This window comes from Laccaria bicolor, genomic scaffold, assembly GCF_000143565.1.
Source record: "Laccaria bicolor S238N-H82 LACBIscaffold_1 genomic scaffold, whole genome shotgun sequence".
NCBI classification, from domain to species: Eukaryota; Fungi; Basidiomycota; class Agaricomycetes; order Agaricales; family Hydnangiaceae; genus Laccaria; species Laccaria bicolor.
The window spans coordinates 897,830-920,234 of NW_001889872.1; the positions used below are offsets into that span (position 1 = coordinate 897,830).

The 22,405-nt window shown below is 48.1% G+C and overlaps 10 protein-coding genes across 10 annotated transcripts; 5 read left to right on the forward strand and 5 right to left on the reverse strand.

The window, feature by feature from the left end:
- Positions 1–45: 45 nt before the first annotated feature.
- LACBIDRAFT_242632 (uncharacterized protein) lies at positions 46–2,721 on the reverse strand (the record flags this gene model as incomplete). The annotated part of the gene is made up of 19 exons (XM_001873913.1): positions 46–200; positions 250–427; positions 481–576; positions 636–718; positions 768–782; positions 836–886; positions 939–978; positions 1,027–1,089; positions 1,152–1,216; positions 1,264–1,277; positions 1,332–1,455; positions 1,505–1,523; positions 1,570–1,851; positions 1,876–1,895; positions 1,970–2,007; positions 2,062–2,161; positions 2,208–2,365; positions 2,429–2,495; positions 2,553–2,721. 19 exons carry the CDS (start codon positions 2,719–2,721, stop codon positions 46–48), a joined length of 1,737 nt encoding a protein of 578 aa, XP_001873948.1.
- Positions 2,722–2,983: 262 nt separating this feature from the next.
- On the forward strand, positions 2,984–3,526 carry LACBIDRAFT_242739 (uncharacterized protein; the record flags this gene model as incomplete). The annotated part of the gene is made up of 4 exons (XM_001873295.1): positions 2,984–3,112; positions 3,172–3,296; positions 3,346–3,406; positions 3,461–3,526. 4 exons carry the CDS (start codon positions 2,984–2,986, stop codon positions 3,524–3,526), a joined length of 381 nt encoding a protein of 126 aa, XP_001873330.1.
- An 84-nt stretch (positions 3,527–3,610) lies between these two features.
- Positions 3,611–4,170, reverse strand: LACBIDRAFT_300980 (uncharacterized protein; the record flags this gene model as incomplete). The annotated part of the gene is made up of 3 exons (XM_001873914.1): positions 3,611–3,795; positions 3,849–3,894; positions 3,949–4,170. 3 exons carry the CDS (start codon positions 4,168–4,170, stop codon positions 3,611–3,613), a joined length of 453 nt encoding a protein of 150 aa, XP_001873949.1.
- Positions 4,171–4,177: 7 nt separating this feature from the next.
- On the forward strand, positions 4,178–6,109 carry LACBIDRAFT_300981 (uncharacterized protein; the record flags this gene model as incomplete). Its single annotated transcript, XM_001873296.1, has 11 exons — positions 4,178–4,544; positions 4,595–4,656; positions 4,703–4,775; positions 4,826–4,932; positions 4,979–5,065; positions 5,120–5,257; positions 5,306–5,380; positions 5,431–5,491; positions 5,543–5,668; positions 5,721–5,957; positions 6,006–6,109. 11 exons carry the CDS (start codon positions 4,178–4,180, stop codon positions 6,107–6,109), a joined length of 1,437 nt encoding a protein of 478 aa, XP_001873331.1.
- A 323-nt stretch (positions 6,110–6,432) lies between these two features.
- LACBIDRAFT_175679 (uncharacterized protein) lies at positions 6,433–8,748 on the forward strand. Its single transcript, XM_001873297.1, is given in 4 exon segments — positions 6,433–6,748; positions 6,764–7,977; positions 8,027–8,424; positions 8,479–8,748. 4 exon segments carry the CDS (start codon positions 6,577–6,579, stop codon positions 8,669–8,671), a joined length of 1,977 nt encoding a protein of 658 aa, XP_001873332.1. The 5' UTR covers positions 6,433–6,576; the 3' UTR covers positions 8,672–8,748.
- A 57-nt stretch (positions 8,749–8,805) lies between these two features.
- On the reverse strand, positions 8,806–11,187 carry LACBIDRAFT_243582 (uncharacterized protein; the record flags this gene model as incomplete). Its single annotated transcript, XM_001873915.1, has 14 exons — positions 8,806–9,056; positions 9,110–9,248; positions 9,352–9,470; positions 9,520–9,621; positions 9,722–9,792; positions 9,910–10,027; positions 10,084–10,197; positions 10,245–10,298; positions 10,347–10,420; positions 10,489–10,555; positions 10,613–10,652; positions 10,709–10,789; positions 10,837–10,926; positions 10,975–11,187. The coding sequence occupies 14 exons, from the start codon at positions 11,185–11,187 to the stop codon at positions 8,806–8,808; spliced, it is 1,533 nt and encodes a 510-aa protein (XP_001873950.1).
- Positions 11,188–12,790: 1,603 nt separating this feature from the next.
- Positions 12,791–15,682, reverse strand: LACBIDRAFT_291629 (uncharacterized protein; the record flags this gene model as incomplete). Its single annotated transcript, XM_001873916.1, has 4 exons — positions 12,791–13,367; positions 13,398–13,598; positions 13,645–13,839; positions 13,894–15,682. 4 exons carry the CDS (start codon positions 15,680–15,682, stop codon positions 12,949–12,951), a joined length of 2,604 nt encoding a protein of 867 aa, XP_001873951.1. The 3' UTR covers positions 12,791–12,948.
- Positions 15,683–16,346: 664 nt separating this feature from the next.
- On the forward strand, positions 16,347–17,621 carry LACBIDRAFT_320731 (uncharacterized protein; the record flags this gene model as incomplete). The annotated part of the gene is made up of 6 exons (XM_001873298.1): positions 16,347–16,448; positions 16,507–16,622; positions 16,730–16,739; positions 16,795–16,930; positions 16,980–17,197; positions 17,541–17,621. 6 exons carry the CDS (start codon positions 16,347–16,349, stop codon positions 17,619–17,621), a joined length of 663 nt encoding a protein of 220 aa, XP_001873333.1.
- Positions 17,622–17,774: 153 nt separating this feature from the next.
- LACBIDRAFT_300986 (uncharacterized protein) lies at positions 17,775–21,301 on the reverse strand (the record flags this gene model as incomplete). Its single annotated transcript, XM_001873917.1, has 8 exons — positions 17,775–17,998; positions 18,049–18,167; positions 18,221–19,009; positions 19,057–19,875; positions 19,923–19,968; positions 20,025–20,763; positions 20,814–20,905; positions 20,953–21,301. 8 exons carry the CDS (start codon positions 21,299–21,301, stop codon positions 17,775–17,777), a joined length of 3,177 nt encoding a protein of 1,058 aa, XP_001873952.1.
- An 80-nt stretch (positions 21,302–21,381) lies between these two features.
- LACBIDRAFT_300987 (ribosome biogenesis protein NIP7) lies at positions 21,382–22,368 on the forward strand. Its single transcript, XM_001873299.1, has 6 exons — positions 21,382–21,461; positions 21,517–21,744; positions 21,805–21,939; positions 21,993–22,069; positions 22,125–22,152; positions 22,204–22,368. Exons 1-6 carry the CDS (start codon positions 21,402–21,404, stop codon positions 22,216–22,218), a joined length of 543 nt encoding a protein of 180 aa, XP_001873334.1. The 5' UTR covers positions 21,382–21,401; the 3' UTR covers positions 22,219–22,368.
- The last annotated feature ends 37 nt before the right edge of the window (positions 22,369–22,405 follow it).

The following is a 22,405-nucleotide window of genomic DNA, read 5'->3' on the forward strand; positions in this document are numbered from 1 at the left end:
GAACGACAGAGGAGAATGTGATGGGCCATCTAAATCGTACATTTATCAAATTTGTGCAGCAGCATGTCCATCTGCTCGAGGGTCGGACCCTGCCGCCCAGACCGTCCTGCCTGATATATCCTGAATCCTCTGAATGACCTGTCCGCGGCCCATCATCCCTCGATCAAAACCAACCGCTATGCTGGCGTCGTGCCCCATGTCTACGCGTTCGTGAATACAATAGATGGCCGAGAGGAATGTTGAGCATACCCCGAAGTTTGTTCACCGTTTCTAAATCAATTCCTTCCTCAAGATAAATTTTACTGTTGGTATGTTCTGACGCCGAATCGGGAGTGCCGGCTGATATGCAGAACCGAGGCGCATCAAGGGCTGCTTGAGCAGTGAATCCTCTGAGGATGTTAAGGAGGACTTGAACATGACCTTGAGGCTTTCGGATGTCAGCTCAAAAGTCAGGTGTCTTGTGAAGAAAATGTTCAATACCTGCATGAAGCCACCCATCACCCCATAACTGAGGAATAGGTCATCGCCTCGAGTGGCAATCGCAGGTATGATAGTGTGATAAGGACGTTTCCCTCCCTGGTAAGCCGTGATGAGTCGTAACACGCAAGGAAGCTGTATGCGTCGCATAGAATGACCTTTAACCCGTTCGGATGATTCTCATCCAAGACGAAGGCACTTCCCCTGTTTTGAAGAGTAAAACCACAACCCTTGGGGATAGCTAGCCACGGCGGTTATGAATTTATCAACTATAATCAAACTCGACATACCACCTGTGCCAAAACCTTGCCGTGTCATATCAGTGCCCATCTCACGCAAGTAAGGTATTGCCACCCACCAGCATAGTTACTCTGAATGTAGCTGCAGGCATTTCCCCATTGGTCTGTAACTAAAAGTAATGGTTCATAACATTGTCAACTTCAACTGTTGTAGTTTCGAACCAGAAAAGTAAACGGTGTCCGACGAATTGTTTGGATTCCCCTAGTATTATGTTTGAGCACGAGTAAGACGCGATATTTTATTTCTCACATGAATTACTCGAGGGTTAGTCCTTTGAGGGTTGAATAATCTTGCCCTCGACGCCAAGTATTCCTAGAACAAGAACCAATATGAGATTTTCAGATAAAGGGAGTGAATGAAGCGAAAGATGAAACCTTGCTCAAAAGCTCTTTGACTGGGACATGCCTCACATCGGGATCCGTAACATACCACTGGCTATCTGCATGTAAATTAGTATATGTTTCTTTTTACCAAACTCTTTCTCACCTGCGAACGCTAGCCTGGATGAAACGAGGATTCAAGAAGAAGAAATACGTCACGCTGCAAGGACGTACCGCAAGGCCTCGATCAACGTATGGAGGTATTCGGGAGAGTTATGTTTCATCTCCGACAGCGCCTTGACAAGACCTTGTTCTTGCATACTCTCCAGAATGCCGAGAGCGATCAAAGCAGTAATCCCTTATGTTACGATGACACTTCGTACTCTCATCGATGACAAATCACTGACCTTGACCGTTGGGAGGACACTGAGAAGTGGTCAAAAGTATTCGCCACACTCAAGTAAGATCTCACCTCATATACAGTGACTTCATTTGCATAGGTATATTGGATTGGTTCGACAAATGTTGACTTGTGCTCGGCAATATCTGTGAGTTCCATGACCCCACCTTTACTTTGGACGAGGTCAACGATTGCCTGAGCAACTCTTCCTTTATAAAATCCATCCTTCCCGCTTGCAATCAACTCTCGGAATGTTTGGGCAAGGTTTGGTAATTTGATAATTTGGCCTGGCAAGGGAGCCTTTCCATCCAAAAGCATTTCATCGCCATTAGCGGACGCCGTCTTGAGTAGACTCTGCGATAAAATAAATAAATAAACACATGGCGAGAAAGCCCAGTCTGGGCAATTACCTCGGAGAGTTGCCACTGTAATAAGGTGTTAAGTTCAGCAAGAGAAACATGTATGAAGGAACAGCGCACAGCATGACTATGAACTTCAGAGACTGGCACGCTATGGTGGTATAAGAACTTCATTTAGGAGGTTGAAGTGCCGTGAAATAAATACCCTTCATCTGCCAATCGGATGGCCGGGTCGAGAATGTCAGCAATGGTTACCTTTCCGCTACCGAAATGCTCGATTGTATCAATCCATGCAGCAGCAGCACCTTCACTAACAGTTAGTCGATGTCAATATCTTACAATCACACGGACCTGGAACCGTCACAGAGTTGAGATCAGTGTGAGGGATTGAACCCGTCAACCCGCGGCTTTGCGCGTACTTGACGGAAAGTTTCTGTGGTGCACGCCCAGAACCATTCAATGCTTGCACTTTTTTTGTTTTGGCGTCATAAAAAAGACAAAAAGCATCACTGTTGTCCCAATCACGGCTTATCAGTTTGAGGGGTCATTGTTAATCGACAGAAAAGACCAACCCGCCAATCCCACAAGAGGTCGGCTCAGTCACGTTCAAGGCTGCAGAGGTAGCTACTGCGGCATCCGCTGTCGTACATATCCTCATTAGTATCTGATCAATGTTGCACCAAATCAAAATCGCACCGGCGTTTCCTCCCTTCCTGAGGATCTCGAGGCCAGCTTCGGTTGCCAAGGGCTGGGATGAGGACACAATACCTTTGACTCCGTATACGACCGATCTGCGGCTAGGAAAACGGTCGAAGACGAGGGCGGGATGATCCACTTTGGACCAATCAATGGCAACGGGCGACATTTAGCAGAGAAAGTCCAGAGAGAAGGATTCAGGGGCTTGGAGATATTGATGTCCAGTTGATAGAATCGTCAGCGGCTAATCGTAAGTGCATAAGCCGCCATTAGCCAAGGACACACATGCTGGGCGGAGAGAGAGATAATGACCACGGGGATTTGAGCGGAAAAGGAACTTTCAGTATGTACACGGAGATTGTAACAGAACATGATTGCTTCGGCGAAAGTCGACACTTTCGAATCGTCATCGCCACCATCATCTCTCGAAAATGTCTTTGGCAATCAAGTTCCAGCAAGTTTCTGGAGAATATCAGAAACTCCAGGTCGATTTATCCAAAGCGATCGAGGCAAGGCAGCGGCTTGACGCGCAGCTCTCTGAAAATGAGCTGGTGAAGCAGGTTAGTTTCCGCCGATTTCCCTTTCCAAAATGCGATTATTTCACAATATGTAACTCTAGGAATTCGCTCAGTTGACAGCACAAAACGACGTCTACAAGCAAATTGGGCCTGTGTTGGTGAAGCAGGATCAAGCTGAAGCAAAAACCAACGTTGAGACTCGGCTAGAGTTCATACGCGGAGAGATGTAAGTGACCCTGCTGTCCACCGCATTTTTCCGTTAAGAGTCGGTACAGTAAACGGGTGGAAGGGCAAATCAAAGATTTTGAGCAGAAGCAGGATATCAAAAAGCAAGAAGTATGTATTATCTCCCTGGTGTCCGGCATTGCTAAAACACAACTCTTTGTCCAGCTCGTGAATATCCAAACAGCTCTTCAGCAGGAGCGGCCACAAGAATTGGCCAAAACCCATCCATAGCGTCACCACCATCCCTCGCAGTATAGATTGATGATTATGTTACGCGAATTTGGACAACGCAGTTGGTTGAGGCGAGAGTGAATGTCATGATCGAAGGGCGGAGGATACGCTTGTCGATGTCGGGGCTTCTGAAGTCTCCTGAGCTTTGCGTGCACGCGCCACGTCGCGCTCTGTCTCTGGACTCTTCAGCAACTGGTGCAATGTGAACCTTTTCAAGGCTGATACAGGTGGACAGTTGCGGATTGTAACGACATCATCCTTTCGCAGTTCTGTGTTGATGTAGAAATTAGCGAAAAGGCAAGGGAGAACTGCATGAACGTACGGTTGAGTTCGTCGTGAACCAGATATTTTTTACTTCGCACGATTCTCTACGAAGCGGCTGTTTCAACATGCAGGAGAGTTCGAGAATGGCCAACTCCCACCTTTCCGGTCAACTTGTGTTCTACCCACCGCGAGACTGTTATGGTTGCGGTTTTATTTATAAATCCTGCTTTAGTGACGATACCGTTGAGAGTCATAGGCGGCATGGTGGAAACCAAAGGTATTGTGTAGCTTGGGTACCCTGCTGTAACAATTTGATCGTGGGTAAGTGAATGGGAGGAGATAAGATAAGATTCTGTGACAATGCAACTTGTGTGACGCATCGTGTTCATGGACTTTACTGAAATCTATCGACACTCTGGCTCTCTCGTCGCGTTCAGTCCCGGAGCCCACTTTATTCTCACTGCTGTTCAAGATAGGATTATTGTCCGCCGCACCGATAACTTTCAGATCACGCGAACTTGGCTCGTTGACGCGTCTCCATCACCACCTCAAGCGGCGTTATCTGTGCTGAAGTCGAAACAGAAGGCTTCTAGTTCAAGTTCTGCAACACCTCAAATCGACTCGTGGATAACTCACGCGGGCTGGTCTTCCGACTCTGAATACATTCTTGCAGCTTGTACAAAGCGAGGCGTTGTACACCTTCTTAAATTACGCGACGAGGAATGGAGTGGCCGTATAGACTCAGGCGCTGAAGGTAATCCACCATTGCTGTCCATGCACGCAGATACAACTTGACAGTAAAAGGGCTCGTCAAGGCAGAGTGGGCACCCGATGGACGCACCGTGGTATGCTTCTCTGAGTGGGGGGTAAGTCTTGCTGTGCTGTTTTGAAACTCATTCAGAACATTCTCAGTTACGTGTTTCAATGTGGTCTTTGACCACGGGGAGTGCTACATACATTCAATTTCCCACTCATATCGACAGAGGTGGGGTTTCTTTCTTGCCTTTGGCCAGGCTCATAGTTGACATACTGCAGGTTATGCCTTTCGCTCCGATGGACGGTATTTTGTTCTGGCTGAACGACATAAATCGAAGGACACGATAGGTGTATATGAAGCGTCTGCTGCCTATAAACTCGTTCGGGTAAATCTAATTTGGTCTAAGATGTAAATTTATTGAAGAAACTCAGCACTTTCCCCTACCAACATCATTCGTATCATCTCTGGCCTTGTCGCCCACTGGGAATCACATTGCGGTGTGGGAAGGGCCTTTAGAGGTGGGTATTGCATACCTTCTACACTTAAAATTTCGGCTGATCCCAGGAAGCCAGTACAAATTATATATCTTAACTCTGGCTGGTGAAATTCTTGCTTCATTCTCCCCAGAATCCGACCCAGGTTTTGGTATTCGAACCGTATCTTGGCATCCCAGTGGTTTGTTCCTTGTTGTTGGAGGATATGATGACAAGGTATAATATCCTTTGCTTTTACAGAACCTCCAGGCTAATCTTTTGTAGATTTATGTTTTAGATAGCCTTAGCTGGTCGCCTGTAGCAACTTTAGAGTTGTCGGCCAGAATACCACCTAGTGTTGTTAGTCTTTTTTTGATGTCATTGATCTCAATGCCCTGAATTACCATCAGGCTGTTTGGCGGGAGCCCTCGAAATGGATGGAAACAACGGAGGGCCGTGGTTTTCTGTCTTGTGGGTGCATCTAGCAGGTAAAAGAAAACATGGCCTAATTATCCTGCCTAGACGAAAGACTTCAGGGGACACACTCAATCAACATCACACGCGCTGACCCTACTAAACCCAACCCAAAAAGAGGCACTGTGCAGCTCGAATGGAACACTACTGGAAGCCTTCTCATGGCCCGGTTTGGTGAGGGATTCAGTCAAATCACCCGCGTAGATCGTCTCAACGATTCTTGCAGAAAACATCACATCAGCTGTTCACATTTTCGATTTCCCCTCCTCTCAAGCACAATTTTCACCTCGACTTCGAAGTGTGTTGCTACATGCACGCCCCATTCTACATGGAAGGTGGAATCCTGTGCGGAAAGGCAGCCTGGCACTTTGCACAAGGGGCCAAAGCGTTTATACCTGGAGTGACGAGTGGGTTGGCGAAGGGGGCGAAGAAGAGATGGCGGAATGTATCGGTATACCAGCCAGTACGTTGACCACCCACTTATGGCACATTTGCTTACAGACTGAAACAGAGAATTTTGAAACTCGAGATCTTAAATGGGCTCCCGATGGCAAAGGGATTGTTTTGTTAGGTAGAGAACAGTTTTGCTGTGCATTTGAAGTAGAGGAGTACTAAGCAATGGAATGGATGTGAAATTTGCCGGGTGACGTAAGCTGGCTACGAGGAGCTCCGGCAGTTAACTTTGGGAATCCATTCAAACAATTTTGTCGTTTCTTTCTCCTCCTCCAATGCTTTCTCGTTCTCTTAAAGCTACCTCGCTCTTCCGGAATAATCGCGTCGTCCTTCTCTCAACCGCTCGTTCATTGGCTACACATCCCGACAAAGGCAAGCAGAAGGAGCAAAAAGAATCGTCCATACCATCATCATCCGACAAGAAACAGTCATCGCCTACTCCGCCCCCCAAGCCAGATATTCCAAAAGCCCTTGAAGGCTTCTTTCAGCAGTACCAGCAGTCACAGCGGAAGCAGGAATCTGCTCCATCTGATTCCGATTCCAATTCAGACCAACAGAGAAATCGCCGTAATAACGACCCCCCTCCTCCCCCAAACAACAATGGCTTCTCAAATTCTCAGTTAGCGCTCATGGCTGCCTCTGCCGTAGCGTATCTCGCTTATTCAAATTCGAGTGCGTCGCACTCGCGCGAGATTACATGGCAGGAGTTCCGCACCGCTTTCCTTGAAAAAGGACTTGTTGAAAAGCTCACCGTCGTCAACAACCACAAGGTTCGCGTCAAACTCCATCCAAATGCAGCTGGTTCCATGTACCCAGCTGGAAGCATGGGGGGAGGCGAATACCATTTCTCCATTGGCAGTGTCGAGGCCTTTGAGCGCAAGCTTGAGGAGGCTCAGAATGAGCTTGGCATCCCAGGTCATGAGCGAATTCCCGTCGCATACCAGGACGAGATGTCCACCTTTGGCGTATTCCTCAACTTTGCTCCCACTATTCTCCTTGTTGGTGTCATCTACTGGCTCAGTAGAAAGGGAGGCAGCAGCGCAGGCGGTGGGATATTCAGCATCGGCAAGAGCAAGGCTAAACTTTTTAACAAGGACAACGAGGTCAAAATCAAGTTTAAGGACGTTGCTGGTATGGACGAGGCAAAAGAGGAGATTATGGAGTTTGTCAAGTTTTTGAAGGAGCCCGCCAAGTACGAGAAACTTGGTGCGAAGATTCCTCGTGGCGCCATCTTGTCAGGACCTCCAGGAACTGGTAAGACCCTCCTCGCAAAGGCCACAGCAGGAGAGGCTTCCGTTCCCTTCCTCTCGGTGTCTGGTTCCGAGTTTGTGGAAATGTTTGTCGGCGTCGGGTCATCCCGTGTCCGCGATCTTTTCGCCTCCGCCAAGAAGAACGCTCCATGTATCATCTTTGTTGATGAAATCGATGCTATTGGCAAATCGAGAGGGAAGGGCGGCAACTTTGGGGGGAATGATGAGCGGGAGTCGACGTTGAATCAGTTGCTTGTTGAGATGGATGGGTTTGGCACCGATGAACACATTGTTGTTCTTGCGGGTACCAACAGACCTGATGTCCTTGACCCCGCTCTGATGCGTCCAGGGCGATTCGACAGGCACATAGCCATCGATCGACCTGATGTCTCGGGTCGTAAAGGCATTTATCTTGTCCACCTGCGGCCTTTGCGTCTAGAAGACACCTTGAAGAACGATGTCGACTCACTTGCACAAAAGCTTGCCGTGCTTACTCCAGGCTTCTCGGGTGCTGACATTGCCAACGTTTGCAACGAAGCAGCCCTCCACGCCGCTCGCAAAGGTTCGGAATATGTTCAATCAATTGATTTCGACACAGCCATCGAACGTGTTATTGTTGGGCTGGAGAAGAAGAGCAGGGTGTTGAGTGTTGAGGAAAAGAAGACCGTGGCATATCACGAAGCTGGACATGCTATTTGTGGCTGGTTCTTGGAGCACGCCGATCCTCTGCTCAAAGTCAGCATCATTCCAAGGGGAGCAGGGGCGCTTGGTTATGCGCAGGTGAGTATCTCTGTAAAGCATCATCTGTACTACGTTCACAGTTTTCTAGTACCTACCCCCAGACCGCTATCTCCTCTCCACCCCTCAAATGACCGATCGTATTTGTATGACGCTTGGAGGCAGGGTGTCCGAAGAGATCTTCTTTGGCTTGGAGAACATCACGACAGGTGCACAGGATGATTTGCAAAAAATCACTCGCATGGCCTTTGAGGCATGCGCGAACTATGGCATGAATGATGTGATAGGTCCTGTAAGTTATGGAGGTGACCGGGCAACGAAGGAGAACTGGACGAAACCGTTCAGCGAGAAAACGGCAGAGATGCTTGATTTCGAGGTCCGTAAAATGATCACAAACGCTTACGAGCGGACACGAACTCTCTTAACGGAGCATCGAGGAGACGTGGAGAAGGTCGCTCAGCTCTTGCTGGACAAAGAAGTCATTACGCGGTACGTCCGTTTAGTTCTAATTGGCGCTGAACGAAGAAATTGATGCCATTTCAGCGAGGATATGATCAATCTACTTGGGAAACGACCTTTCGCCGGCCGCTCTGATGACATGGACAAATGGCTTGACGAGAACCGTGGCGAAAAGAGTGCACCGCCTCCTCTCGAATCACCACCTCCCGAAGTGGAAGGACCTACACCTGTGCCTGCAGCTATCGCGAAAACTCTCGACGACACATTGAAGCTCTAACTTACTTCTATAGATATAGGCCATGTCATTGTATTGTAGTATCTAATATTCATCAACGCAATCCACTCATTCTCTGGATTATTAGGACACCGATGCCTGATAAGTTGATCGAGCAAAGAGCGTATGATCGTTGTTCACAGGGTATACCTGAAACCACTCCACTCATCCCCCTTGAAAGCCCTTGCAGCCTCCACGCATCCGAATTTCCCGTTTCGCTCGCGTGCATGTTCATTTTCTACCCCTTCGATGACCTCGTCCCGCTCACCACGATCTCGACGAGCATTTTCACGCTCCAGAAGTTTGGCAAACAGGATAGAAGATAAAAACCCAATCGCAATATAAGCGAGGACAACCCCATGGCCAAACCGATACCATGGTCTATCTCCTGCACGATACTGCAATCCAATCAGGCCAGGGGTCGGGAACAGCTGTTCATACTCACAATATTTGCTGTTACCGCCCCATTAATATTGCCGAAACCAATTGCCATGCCCAGAGTCACGCTTCGCTTGTAAGAACCCTCAACGTTGCTTGCGAGCCAAGCAACAGAGTTGGCTATAGAAATGGGTGAAACATACTTGGAGTGGGATCAAAATATGCCATACGAATCGTGGGATAAATTGCGCTAGAACGAGAATCTTCAGATGAGTGCGTGACGAGAGAACAAAATAAAAATTCACTTGCCAGACGGCCAAGTAAACAGCAAAGTACGAAAGTGCTGGTGACCTAGAGACTATTAAGATGATGTACGCCACCAATCCAACACCAAAGAGAGAACTACGAAAGAAATGAGTGTCAACTTGTCATGTAGTGCTCTGAAACAAAGACTTGCAGATTGATGTAGTAACGCGACCCAATGCGATCCCCTAGAAAACCAATGGTGCATGTGGCAATACAGCCCCATACGTAAACAGGGACAGATAGTAAATTGGCCTCGGTTGCTTGGAATCCTCGAATGAAATTATCGACTTCGGCGATTGAAGTCACAAAAGAAGTAACGTACCTAACTGCACGGAATGAAATATAAACCAAACATAAACGGGTTTAAACTTAGATGACTCACCTGGTTGATAGTGGAAGGTAGGAATAAAGAGAATGCGTAGAGTGGGCCATCACTAGCGCTTCAAAGTCAGAGTCATGCGTAACAATAGGCGGCAAAGCACTGACAAACCCATGAAAATGCCCACTGTACCGACGTGTCAATAAATACCATGCCATTTAAACTAGAGCGTTAAAACATGCTTGCGACCCAAGTCTTCCAATCAGTTAGACTCTGCGATAAGTACTCCGTCTTGAATATTTCTCCAGCCGCACTCAGCTTCATATCGTTCTCGAGACGTCGGACGACAAAGACACCTTGTTCGGCGGTAAGCCAATGTCCCAACTCTGTTGCTAATGAATGAGCTACAAACGTTCTGCTTCATTTAAAAACTTTGCGGTGTCTGGGAAATCTTGGATAAGCCAAAACGACGCGAAAGATGCTAGAATCGTCGCCAGTCCTTCAAGTATGAATATCCAGGACCATCCTGAGTGTATAAGCTAGAAGTTTCTGGTGATCTGAGGGTGAACTTACCTGGTCTTCCACCGACACCGTCCATGGTATCAATTGCAGCAGCCAGAAGTCCACCTACGAAAGCTAAAATTAGCCTGAATATGATCCACAAGAGGGACGTACTAAAAGCGCCTGCAATGGCCGCCGACGAAAAGAAAATTGCAATTCTGGACCCCATCTCGGAACGCTTGTACCAGCTCAAAGGACATCAACATCTCAGTAAAACGACGTAGTAAAGCACATAAGACTTGAAGCACAGACTCACCTAGTGATATAGAAGACAATACCGGGATATAAGCCACCCTCTGTAATTCCAAGGAGGATGCGCAGGACTACGCCGACACTCGTCAGTTGGTGGAGCTGCCGAAAAATAGGAAATATTGGCAAACTGATGAGATCACTGTAGTTGCGAATGAAGCCATGCAAGATCTGAAAAAAAAAAGAACGTGTATCTTGATGTGAACAAGGGAATCCCATTGACGAACCATAACCATCCCCCATAAAAGCACCATTGTAGAGAGCCACAACGAAGGTTTGAATTTACGCAGAATCACATTGCTGGCCGGCTAAAGAGACATAACATATAGCAGAAACGGCGAATGGGTTGACTGACCTCGAATACCGCGTAAGGTAAGAAAAACACGCTCAAAGCGATTAAATATTTTCCATCGTTGATATTAATGTCCTCCTCTAAATGGAAAAGCTACTGGCCGGTCAGCAAAGATGTAGTTGTGAATGATTTTGAAAATACCTTCGCATTCCCGACGCTTCCCCTGTCCATGAAACTCAGTATATACAAGACGGATAACCAAGGGATGACGTGTAAGTCTATTCGTCGCATCAGTCTCCGCTCCACGACAGCAGAAGTGTCGATCTCAGAGCAGTAGATGCGATGCTTTGCCGCCGGGAGACGGCCGTTGCATTTATGCGTGTCGTCTTTGAAAAAGGAATGAATGTCTGCCATAGGAGACAGTTCAAAGCAAAACCGGGACATCATATACTCATCGCTTGCTTCAGCACATGAATATCTGTCCACATTTTCCACGCTGGGAAGCGTGATAGCAGGAGATCATTGAGCAAAAGAACACACTGATGGGTGAAAACCCAGAGAAAAGGGGCTCTTCACACCATTATTAAAAACGGCGAATATGTTTCAAATCGCAAATGAATTTAGGGCGATTGGATGCGCCGTAATGTCAACAAAGGGTGGTCACTAAACTGTGATGGCCTGATGCTTATATTCTCAGCTATAGAGACCATCGAGAAAAAAAAGGGGGGGAAGGTGTCGTACCATTGCCTCCACTTCAGAGGACAGCCACATAATATCAGGATCATCAGGAAGTTGCAAGTCCAACAATAGCTCCAATATCGCTTAATTCCGGAAAAGAACGAGTGTTGAGTCTACTATGCATCAAGCGATAGAACTCGACGATCTAAGCGCAAGATCGCGGATATACAAACACATTGCCCTGTCAACGCAATAAGATGTGACTTTCGGTTGAAGTATGTTGAAACCCTTACTGGCTACGGAAATGCCGCCCGAAACACATCGATACCGATGGAAGGTTCAAGCCCCTTTAAAGCTTGCCTTAACCACAGTCTGACCGCCTCTGTGTCTTTTCCCGCCACCCTAACTACGGCGCCTTCTTTCTTGTTATCAATGGGGCTAAACGACCAAATTAGGTCTGTCGGAGCTTTAGTCTTGAAGACAGAGAGCGTGTCGTATTGTGCATTGAGGGTCCTAATATTTTCTTGGACTTGAGGACCATATAAGATCACGGTGGCATAGCAAGAGTAAGGTGCCAACCTAGTGGCCATGGATCGCCGAGGAAGAGGAAATTGAAAGTCTAGTGTTTCATCATCCAGCAAAAGGATATCTTTAGCAACCTCTTTCCCATCCACTGTAATTTCATTTGCACTGTAGTAGCGAGAGAACACCCAGTCCTCGCCCCGAGTTTTACGACCTGAGGTTATCCAGTCAAGAACCACAACCGTCGCGTTCCCCCTAAGATCGAACGTCTGAATCTGATTGTAGGAGGCATCCCGAAAACATGTCACCGGTTCGGGTAGCAAGAATAGACAGCTGTTAGCCCCAACCGAAAACCGGATGCGTTGAGTGGTCAAGCTAAAGGCGGCAATGTTGTTGGGAATGATTTCGACTTCGGCTTTGACGGAGGCAAGTCGAGTTCCCAAACGAGATTTGAAAACTTTGGTAGAGCCCTAATAACGAATCAGCCGATGCTAGGAAACAAAGTGCAAGCAGAGAACCTGAGAGAGTAATACAAGCTTTGCGCCAAGCTGGACATTGACGGACAAGAGAATGTGATCACCCCCTACGAGACCTCCTCCGTACGTAACAATGTAAACGACGGCAACACCATCTTCTGTGATGCGTGGAGAGAGGAGCTTGAGGGGATATGAAGATGAAAGTTCGGCGAAGACTGGTTTCTGATTATGCGAGGACAATACAATGCGGCCAGATCCAGAGTATAGTTTGGAATGTGACGACAGGGTGCCCATTGATCAGAAGGCTGCAAGACAAAAATCTGACAAGAATTTCTTCAATTAGACTTTCCATGGATCTATTCCGTATCGATTACAAACGAGTGTGTCAAGGCTCTAATGATCATGAGTCTTAGTAGTAGTAGGATGAACCAAAGGCGAAGTAATACAGTAAGGAGCGTCAATATAAGTTTAATTAGAATAAAGAAAAAGACAGAGAACCTCAATATTTCCGTGTGGCAAGGGCCCTGATCTCATAAAGGTGAGAGCGATCAGGGTTGGCATACAAGTCCTGTTTCGCGAGCGTAGATTTCCAGCCTTTCATTTCCACGCGATGTCGCTCTTCTGCGTCTCGACATTTCTCCAGGAAGGTTTCATCCACGTCACGCACCACCATCGAAGCACGCGAGCCTCGCTCACTGCCTGATTCTGAAAGAGTCCGTGTATGACTATGCGCAGGGCTTGGAGCACCCAGACGCAAGTCCGAAGATTCGCTAGAGTTGGCACAGGAAGTGCTAGCACTACCTGCATCGGAGACTCGCTGGTGTACGCTCGCCCTGATGGTGCCACCCTTCGATTCCCATGCTGCTCCATCCTCTTCATCGTCTGCGAGATTGGCAAAGACGTCGGGTTCATCTTCTTCTGGTGGCAGTGTAGATATCCAACACATACGTACTGGGTCGAAAAACATGTTTCCGACCACCCTTGCACCGGATGCGAATGAGCCAGCTGGTGAGCCAATCGATGATCCCGTAAGCTGCGTTATGAGAGCTGGCCGCGTTGACGTTCCAACAGCAGCATCAAAGTCACGAAGGACCTGGTCATTACCTTCCCACCGAAGACTATGCGGATTCCATTTCATGTCCCCAACCACTGAACGCAGTGTCAATATCATCATCACTATCTTAATATGACGCACCTTTTGGACCACCAGTTCCGCCTAAATTTCGTATTAATGTGGGTTTCCGACGGGTGTTTGATGGGGAAGAAGCATTTTTCTTCCTTTTGGGTAGTACATCGCTCTCAGTGTGAGCTGATGATTTCGGCAGGAAATCAATGCGCGTTGTTGTACGTCGTAAAGTATTGGTCGATTGAGCCAAAGCCACTGGGTATTCTGAGTATGCAAGTCAGTTCCTACATACGCTGTGGCACTAGATTGCAAAATTACCGTCGGTAGCAGAGCCATCCCGTTTCCCCTTTCTCCTGATGGTTCCTTTCTCCGACGGTTTCTCGCCGCTCTTATTGGTATTAGGATAAGAGGCTCCAGGTATGCGATTCCCAATCGCTTTCGGCTGCACTCGAAAACGGCCCTCTTTCTCGCGGTCTGTGGGTAGATCATCGATACCATCAAGTTCTGTACCATCCCCATACGTCCTTTGACGTTTGGGTCGGCGAAGCAATTTGGGAACACTGGGAGGCGGGGGGTTGTTTGATAGTCGTGATGCAGCTCGTAATGAGACGCTGGATGGAGGTCTGGGAGGGATAGGTGGCGGTGGCGGTGATTGTGCTGCAGGTGCAGTGTTCCCTCCAAAAACTTGTGACAGCGCAGGTCTTGATTTGAGACGGGATTGAGTAGGAAGAGTTAAACGGAGTGCGGCAGGATTAGAGGATGGAGTGGATGGGCGAGTAGGAGGAACTGTGAAGTCGTACAATCGACTCGTAGAGGATTTGTGAGTCTTGGCACGAGACGCAGCCGTTGGTTCCTCGTAACGAGCTGGTTTGGAACTTTCAGCAGTTAAGCCAGAACCGGATGCTTGGGAGCTAGAATCCATTAAAAAAGACAAAGAGGCTTTGCGAGTGAGTTTCCGTGTTGTTGCAGGAGGGGTAGGTGGTTTGAGACGAGAGTGAGACTTTTGACCGCGCAGGCTTCCAGGCTTGGGAGAGAGGAAGCTACTCGAGGATGGGGGAGAGGGAAGAGCGGAGGAGAGAGACTGGTATGTTTGCGACCTAGAGGGTGGGAGCAAAGGAGGAGAAGGGGACAATCGGAGTTTCTGAAGCTGCCTCGCAGAAGATGTGGGGGGGTTGGCGGGAGACTTGGCTCGTTCGAGCTTGTGTCGAGACGGTGGCCGTAAAGTGGAGGGGCGCTGAGGAGGCATACTGTTACTTCGATTGAAATGGCGCTGAGATTGATGCTGGGCGTTATACATTAGTCTGCTTGGGCTGAGGTCGACATCATCGTCAATTATGAGACCCGTCTCAAAGTCATCCTCCGGATTGGGAGCCGATACTTTAAGGTGAGTGCTAGTCAACTTGGCCTTTTTCTTTGTCTCCAACAACTTGGTGAGTTGCCGACCACTTTGTTTAGATTCAAATAAGGATGCAGGAATGACAAGCCCTTCAAGTTGATCTCCGTCGTCATCATCCTCAGTTTCAATCTCGGGTAACGACACCGAAGAGGTCGAGTTCGAAGAAGGGGACGCCTCTGCGAACCCCAGTGTTGAATATGCATCCGAAGATTGCGAGGATGAGGAGTTGTCTTTGTCTCCCCATTCAAGGGAGTTCTTTGAGGATCGATGGTTGAGAGACAAAGGTGCCAACGAAAGTTGTGTCAGATCCGAAGGGAGGGAAAATGCATCCTCAAAATCTTCGTCGATTACATCCGCTGTCGGTTTGGCGCTAGGTTTGGCGAAGACGGAGTGAGAGAGGGCCGTGACTTTGATGGTGGAAACGCCTTCATCGTCCTCCTCGTCGACATCCAACGGTGAGAGGGGAGGACGTATGTTAAACGCTTGTGACGGAGGGGGCCTCAAGGAGGTTTCCAATCGGGCTGCCATTCCGTCAACGACGGCTCTTGCTTTTGCACCTCCTGGCCGGGAGAGGTTCATCTCGAGATCCCAGTCTTCGTCTTCATCGTCTTTATCAGAAGACGCATGTATCAGCGCACCTTCCGGAAGATCGAAGTCGGCGTCTAGCCATTCTTCGCGGGGTATGAGAGTCGGAGCGGGAATGGCGGCCATGTCGGATTGTTATTAAGATATATAGACACCCAGCGATGATGGGCGGGCACAATAAAGGGGGGAAAAAGGAAAGAAAGTGAGCTTGATGAATTTGTTGTCGACTCAGTGAAGAATATCGAAACGTAGATGGAGCCGAGGGATTGTTGATTGGAACAAGAATTGTGGGGAGTACTTGCGTGGAGTTGAGATTTGCGATGGATGAGTGTGACGGTCCCGACGTCGTTCAAAGTTTGCTGAGCATTGCAGGAGCTAAGGTAGGAAGGATTGAGGAAGGAGCGTGGCAGCAGAGAGCACCGTGAGCGATAGCGGCAAGGCCTCGTGGAGGTAAACAGTCACACTTGTGATGCGTCACGCTATACTACAATTTACATACCATGTTCTACCGTTTGTAATAGCCTATACTTGCACTTATATTCAATGCAATTCTCGTGTCTTGACTGTAAGGGCCTATCAATCAATGGATCACCAGGAAAACACGGTGGCCCTCCAATAGCTGGTAGCTGAAACCTCTATAATCATTGTTACTATGATCCATGGTGCTATGGTGCTGAACCTCAACCTTTGAGCGAGTGAGCAACTGAGCACGATCACGGCGAACAATAGGATATTGCCATGTATGCCTTGATGGCAGGTACCAGGTGTCTGGTTTAACTTGTTCTCCGACATGTTTCATTGGCACGCAATGATGATCGCGCTAGAATTGCACTCGGCCACTTGTACCAGTCCAATAATTTTATCATACATCAGAATCATTTCTAAGATTATGGTGAGCTTGGTGGTATCGATAGAAGCCTAGTGGAATAAGAAAATTACATACCAGACAGGCTTTCAACGTTGAACTCCTCGTATTTCATCCCCGTTTTGCGTACCAAACCATCTGGGGGAACGACCAGAACCGAAGCTTCGATTATCCCGCGGTCTGGCACTTGCCGTCTCACAGGTGGGTCGGGGGTGGGTACGACCGCTTTGGAGCGGCGTTGAAGGAGGAAAGACATAGCGAGTGACTCTCGATTTTTCTTTGACGGAGTTGAGGTGATGAACGTTGAGGTTTGAGGTTGTCAGTGTCATCGGGAATGAAACCTTGCCGCGGATTCAAACTCGAAATTGATCAGCATAAGACAAAGGGTTTTAAACAAGCCTGCGACATTGAAGATTCTTCCGAGGCCGAAGGTAGTGGGCAGCGTGTTTCCCGAAAAGAGGTGTTTGGTCCACAGGATGATGGCGATGTGGATGTAAAAGTATCTGAAAGTGAGTGTTTCGAATTCTTCTATGGTATTAGTTAATGAAGCATGATCAGATTATTCGACTGCACGACTGCACGTTCGCCTCTCAATCCGAAGCCATCGCCACAGCCTTTGCGGTTCACGTGCCTTCCGTTGCGCTTCTGGTGCTTCCTGCGTCATCCCCATTACAGCGCGCAGTCCACGAACTACGAGATTGGGTGTAAATGCCTATGGGTTGGATCTTCGTTCTGGAATAGCAGGACGGTCCCACTTGCTTAGAGGCGGAGAAGCGGTGAGCGAGGATCCGACGCTGCTGGTCTCTACTCTTGTCACAACGCGGGGGTTAGACTTGCCTGAACTACCACACATTGTTATTTTGGCGTTCTGTGGTACGTGCACATTGCGGGGCGGGTAGGGTGATTTGCACGAGGGGGGAAGATCATTACGGTGAAGGATGATGAGAAGGACGAAGAAGAAGCTGCGAAGGAACTAAGATGAAATGGTGGAGATTACTCCTGAACAACACGTGACCGCGCCATATTAATTCGCATCAGATACTTTGTAGCAACTTGCAATAGCTTGCAATTGAATCCAGTGACTTGCATCTGCATCATGTAATCCTCGTACAGCGGTAGGCCAGGGAGACGAAGGATGCCAACCTCCAGGATAACTCTGAACCGGAATTCGTCTACAACAAGCTCGATAAAATGGAGTAGACAGTCAAAAAAAAATACCCCAAGTCCTATTTGAAGTTTGAACCCGGCAGCAAAGAAGGTCATGATCAGTCTCGCCGAGGTGTAGGACCGTAGATCTAGCTGTTGCTACGCCAACTGAGATTTCAAGTGGATGGTCTTATTGATTTCTGACACCTAGTAAGGCATTAACCGTCTCAACTCGCGTGCGTTGTACTCAATCTCGTCTTCGCTTCCGCCCCCTTGATTACTTAACTCGCCGGTAACTTCACCATTCTTGACGACTTCATCCAACCCTTTCCGAAGCCGTAGCCCTCGCTCCGCCATTACGTCTGCAATGCTACTCAACTCTCGGCCGTCAAACACTCCTCTCAGCGAGCCAAACGCAAGCAGGTACAACTCTATTTGCAAAAACATGTTAGCGGCCGTTACATTGCTGTCAAGCGCTTACCTTTTACTAAGGGACATTCTCCAAGCGCCCTAAAAAGCAGCTTCTTCGCGTTTTGAAGCGCCCCTGCCTGAATCTCCAACTCAATACAGATTCTCCAGATCACGGAGCTTGCTCTAGTCCTGTCAAGAACCAAGATGGGCGTATCGCATCGCTACAGAAAAATAGTACATACCGCTCATGCTCTGTCGCTGCAGACAGTCCACTTCGTGTGCGTTCAATCTCGCTCATCCACCGACCCTTTTCCCATCCAGCAACCCAAACCTCCTCAATCCGTCGCGCGACATCCTTCACCTTCGCGTCGCTCCCTCCCAAAAGTCCCCTCACCCTGCCCCAAATTCCTTGTCCTTTTTCCCCCTCCAAAAATATTCCCAAAATTATCGAATTGCTGGGGTAATCTTGGAGTGCCTTCTCGGCTCGTTGTCTGAGAATGGCAGGTGGCATCGCGTTCCGAAGCAATATCCCATGTCGGTAGAGCAGGAGTAAAGAAGCCACCGTAAGACTTTCGTGTTCAATCATACCACAGTTTGTAGCCATGTGTGAATCAAAAATTCCCAGCACCTCCATCATAGCCGTTCCCATAAGAAGCTCAAGCAAAGCCCGCAGTGTTATCCAAGCTTCGCGGTCCTTCCAATGAAACGCGCGTTGTATCCCATCCTCAAGCATACGTCTGCAACGCAATACTGCTGCACCACTCTTGCTCCCTTCAATTCCAGCGAAAAGTAAGATCACATCTACAGCCAGATCGGAGTCGCCCTCCAGCCACTCCATTTCCGCCCAGTTCCACCAAATCTGGGACGCACCTGCCGTAGTGGGATCACAAGTCGACGCAGTGAGGACTGTTTTGAACACCTTTCGAGCTTCGTCTACACGACCCCGTATCCTCTCAAGTTGGGCGTGGGTCCCCCAACGAATAAGAGACTCTCGAGCAGTCGACAGAAACGCCTTGGATAATTTCAAAGCACTTTGCGAGATCAGAAAGCCGGATCAATGTACATGGACAGCACGTACCTCTTTATATTGTTCGCAGCTTCAAAAGATAGAGCCAAAGAGTCCCATTCATGATCGCAATCTCCTTCTCTGAGCTGTTTGAACACCTGCCTAACCAGTGCAGCATCGACACTTGAAACATCGTCTGCACCCCAAACCGCACTCAGGGTTGCTGATGCCTTTCGACCCACCAAAATGATGTCCAAAGGATTGAGAACGCCCATACCCCAATGTCGGACTGGCCCAAAAACGCTGTGATACTCTTGTTCTGGTCCCACAGCGACGCCCGCAACAGACTGGGGCGTAGATCTGTGACGCGTGCCAGAATTAGGAATGAGTACATGTAGATGAGGGGATTTCGTCAAATGAGTCATATTCCACCGATCATCCCAGTTAAAGTCCGCAGAACCAAAGAAAGAAAGCGAGAGCCCAGGAATGTGAAGACCAAGCAAAGATATCCAAGCCATTCGCAGAGCATCTTTTGCTTTTGACGCACAAAGATCCAACATCATTGGGCGTATGTCAGCGAAAAGTATCGTGCCATATGGGTCACATCCGGCGTCACCAGACAAAGCACGAATGGGATATATTGAGGTTTGATCGGCTTTCAACTCCTGGGCAGCCCATTGGCGGTATGGATCGAGATCGGTAGAATCACAGGGTTTCAAAAATGTAGTGAGACCTGGGGGCATGTTAGCCTTGCCTGAAGCATACCAGGAGTTCCAGCCTTTCGCATTTTCCTCGCCCACCCGTGGGGTTTCTGACTCCCAGAATTCTTCGAGCTTGTCCAGTTGTGTTTGAAATGGTGCAGCTGAGAGCGACTTGGGCAAATTGAACGACCTTGCATTCATTAGAGGCGGAATATTAGAAGTGCGGAAGAGACATACAGCTCCGTCTGAGCTTGGAACATAGCCGTCGCACGTTCAGAATACCCTGAAAGATCCTGTATTAGGAATAGGAATTGGAGATCAATATGACACAAAGCACACCAGCATTTCGAATAGCCACCGCTGTCCTCCAAAAAACTCTGACTTTTGCTAATTGTCCTTCTTCGTCGAATCCAAAAGACTGCAAGGCTCGTACGGCAGAGTCAACCACGCCCTCTACGCCGCTATCTCCTTTCCTTGTCATCCATTCGAGCCATTCCATCCAGATCTCCACTCCGCCCACCCGTAATGCATCTTCCCACTCGGCCTTTAACTTGCTCTCGTGCCACATCTCTTCCCCTGCCTTTAAGTATTTCAGCCGTAAAAGCTTCGATTTTGAATTCTGGGGGTCAGCAGAAAAGGCGCGCGTCAGGAGAGAGACTGTTATTTCAGACCGAGCCTTGGTGGCGTTCTTCGAAGTTATGGGGATTGAAGACAACGTATGATTGAGAAGAGACACCCAGTTGTCAATAGAAGCAGGGTTGACAGCCAACGCCCTTTCCAAAGTTTTGAGCGTTTCTTGGTGAGACGTCAATGACAAAGCTGTATCACCCTCTAAATCAGTGTCATCGTCGTTGTCCGGACCGTAATCGGACTCTGGAGATGATTCCGAATCGGAATTTTCAACAACTGGTACGATGGACCGGTATGAGTCGTCGAGATTGTGTCGACTGTGCCGGGAAGGTATTCGGATAAACCCGTCAACTTCACGATACTTGTGTTCTTTATCAGAGTGGATAATGCGTCGGGTGGGCGGAGCAGCGAGAAGAGCTCGAGAAGTCGAGTCCGTCAAACTCGACAACTAAACAAGAGATTGAGAAATTGTCAGTTTACGATAGACAGAAGACACACTTTACGTCGCCCCATTACGCCAATCTCAACGCCCTTCCCATCTCTCCGAACAACTATAAGAGAGTTTGACAATCCCAATACGTTCCTACCCCCTTGTTCTTTCATTATATATTACCTGAGATTAGAAGGCGCAACGTACCACGAGCTAGGCGATATTTTGGCACGTCTCCGGCATGCAGACTGCCGTATTGTATGTTCAGAAAGTCACCCTTCCGGTCGGAGTAATATATACGCTGAACTTCATCCCGGTCTGGAGCAGTGACAACGTCGGGTGACTGGTTCTCGACATGCCGCGAGCGAGAGCTGGATCGAGGCTTTCGTCTGTGCTTATGACGCTTCCTCTCGCTTTCGCCGTCTTTGCTGCGTTTCGAATTTCCATTGATTCGTGAGCTTGACCCTGCTTCAGATGGTTTAGATTGACTTTCGGGGTTTAGCTCGGGGAAGGAGGAGAAGGAGAGGGGAAAGGAATTAAACGAAGGTACCGACATACATGAACTTGTGAGCAGTGAGAAAGAGTTGCTTATATAAGCGTCCTTCATAAATTGTTACACAAATTTTAACTTGAACCCAACTACAAAACGTTATACGATGCGCCCGCTAACGGAGGACGAGTCCAAGGCCATTTTTACCAAGCTCGCAAATTATATCGTTCGTTCGTCTATTTTCGAACAAAAAATGAAATCCTGTTGATTGTGCGTTTTAGGGAAAAAATCTCGTCCATCTGATTGACCGACCAGACGAGCCATATTGTTTTAGGTTACAAAAGGATCGTGTTTACTATGTCTCCGAGTCCTCCATGCGCCTGGGGATCTCAGTAGCGAGGCCAAATCTTGTTAGCCTCGGTACATGTTTCGGCAAGTTTAGCAAAAGTGGCAAATTCAAACTGCACATCACTGCACTTGATTATATTGCACAGTACGCCAAATACAAGGTGAGTAGTGTCACCAATCTTGCCGGCCTCTTTCTGGTGGCTGAAACTCATAAATTCCAGGTGTGGATAAAACCCAATGGCGAGATGCCTTTCCTATACGGGAATCATGTTGTGAAAGCACACTTGGGGAGAATAACTGAGGATACACCGGAGCACCAAGGCGTCGTGATTTTCAGCATGAATGACATACCATTAGTGAGCACACTTCACGTTTAGTGAGAAGATGACTATAATTCCGTGAATACCAGGGGTTTGGGGTGACAGCACGTTCAACTACTGATACCCGAAAATTGGATCCAACATCGATAATTGTATTTCACCAAGCGTACGTCTTTCATCTTACTTCCCATTGTTTCTTATCGCCCTTATCTCGACAATAGGGATGTGGGTGAATATTTGCGTGATGAAGTAAGTCTGCCCTCATTGTCCTCCTTCGGTGCCATGTTCAAACGTTTTCAGGATACGTTGTTTTAACCATATCCATTATTTTTCTCTACATTATTTCTTTGTAGTTTGGTTTGAGTCGGGGAAACTATTCCATTTGTAAAACTTTCCTGTGGTGCACAACTGCGTTGTCAAATGTTTTGTTTTGCTACTCGTGTCAATAATGTCGATTGAGTGTGATCGTGTTGGAGGAGCATCTGTCAAGCTTCATCTTGCT

Excerpts from the sequence above, each read along its gene's own strand:
- LACBIDRAFT_175679 (XM_001873297.1), top strand. The coding sequence starts at position 6,577 with ATGGCTGCCTCTGCCGTAGCGTATCTCGCTTATTCAAATTCGAGTGCG. Across the intron at positions 7,978-8,026 it reads GGGCGCTTGGTTATGCGCAG|TACCTACCCCCAGACCGCTA; the intron begins GTGAGTATCTCT and ends ACAGTTTTCTAG. Across the intron at positions 8,425-8,478 it reads GACAAAGAAGTCATTACGCG|CGAGGATATGATCAATCTAC; the intron begins GTACGTCCGTTT and ends ATGCCATTTCAG.
- LACBIDRAFT_300987 (XM_001873299.1), top strand. The coding sequence starts at position 21,402 with ATGCGCCCGCTAACGGAGGACGAGTCCAAGGCCATTTTTACCAAGCTC. Across the intron at positions 21,940-21,992 it reads GCATGAATGACATACCATTA|GGGTTTGGGGTGACAGCACG; the intron begins GTGAGCACACTT and ends CGTGAATACCAG. Across the intron at positions 22,070-22,124 it reads ATAATTGTATTTCACCAAGC|GGATGTGGGTGAATATTTGC; the intron begins GTACGTCTTTCA and ends TCTCGACAATAG.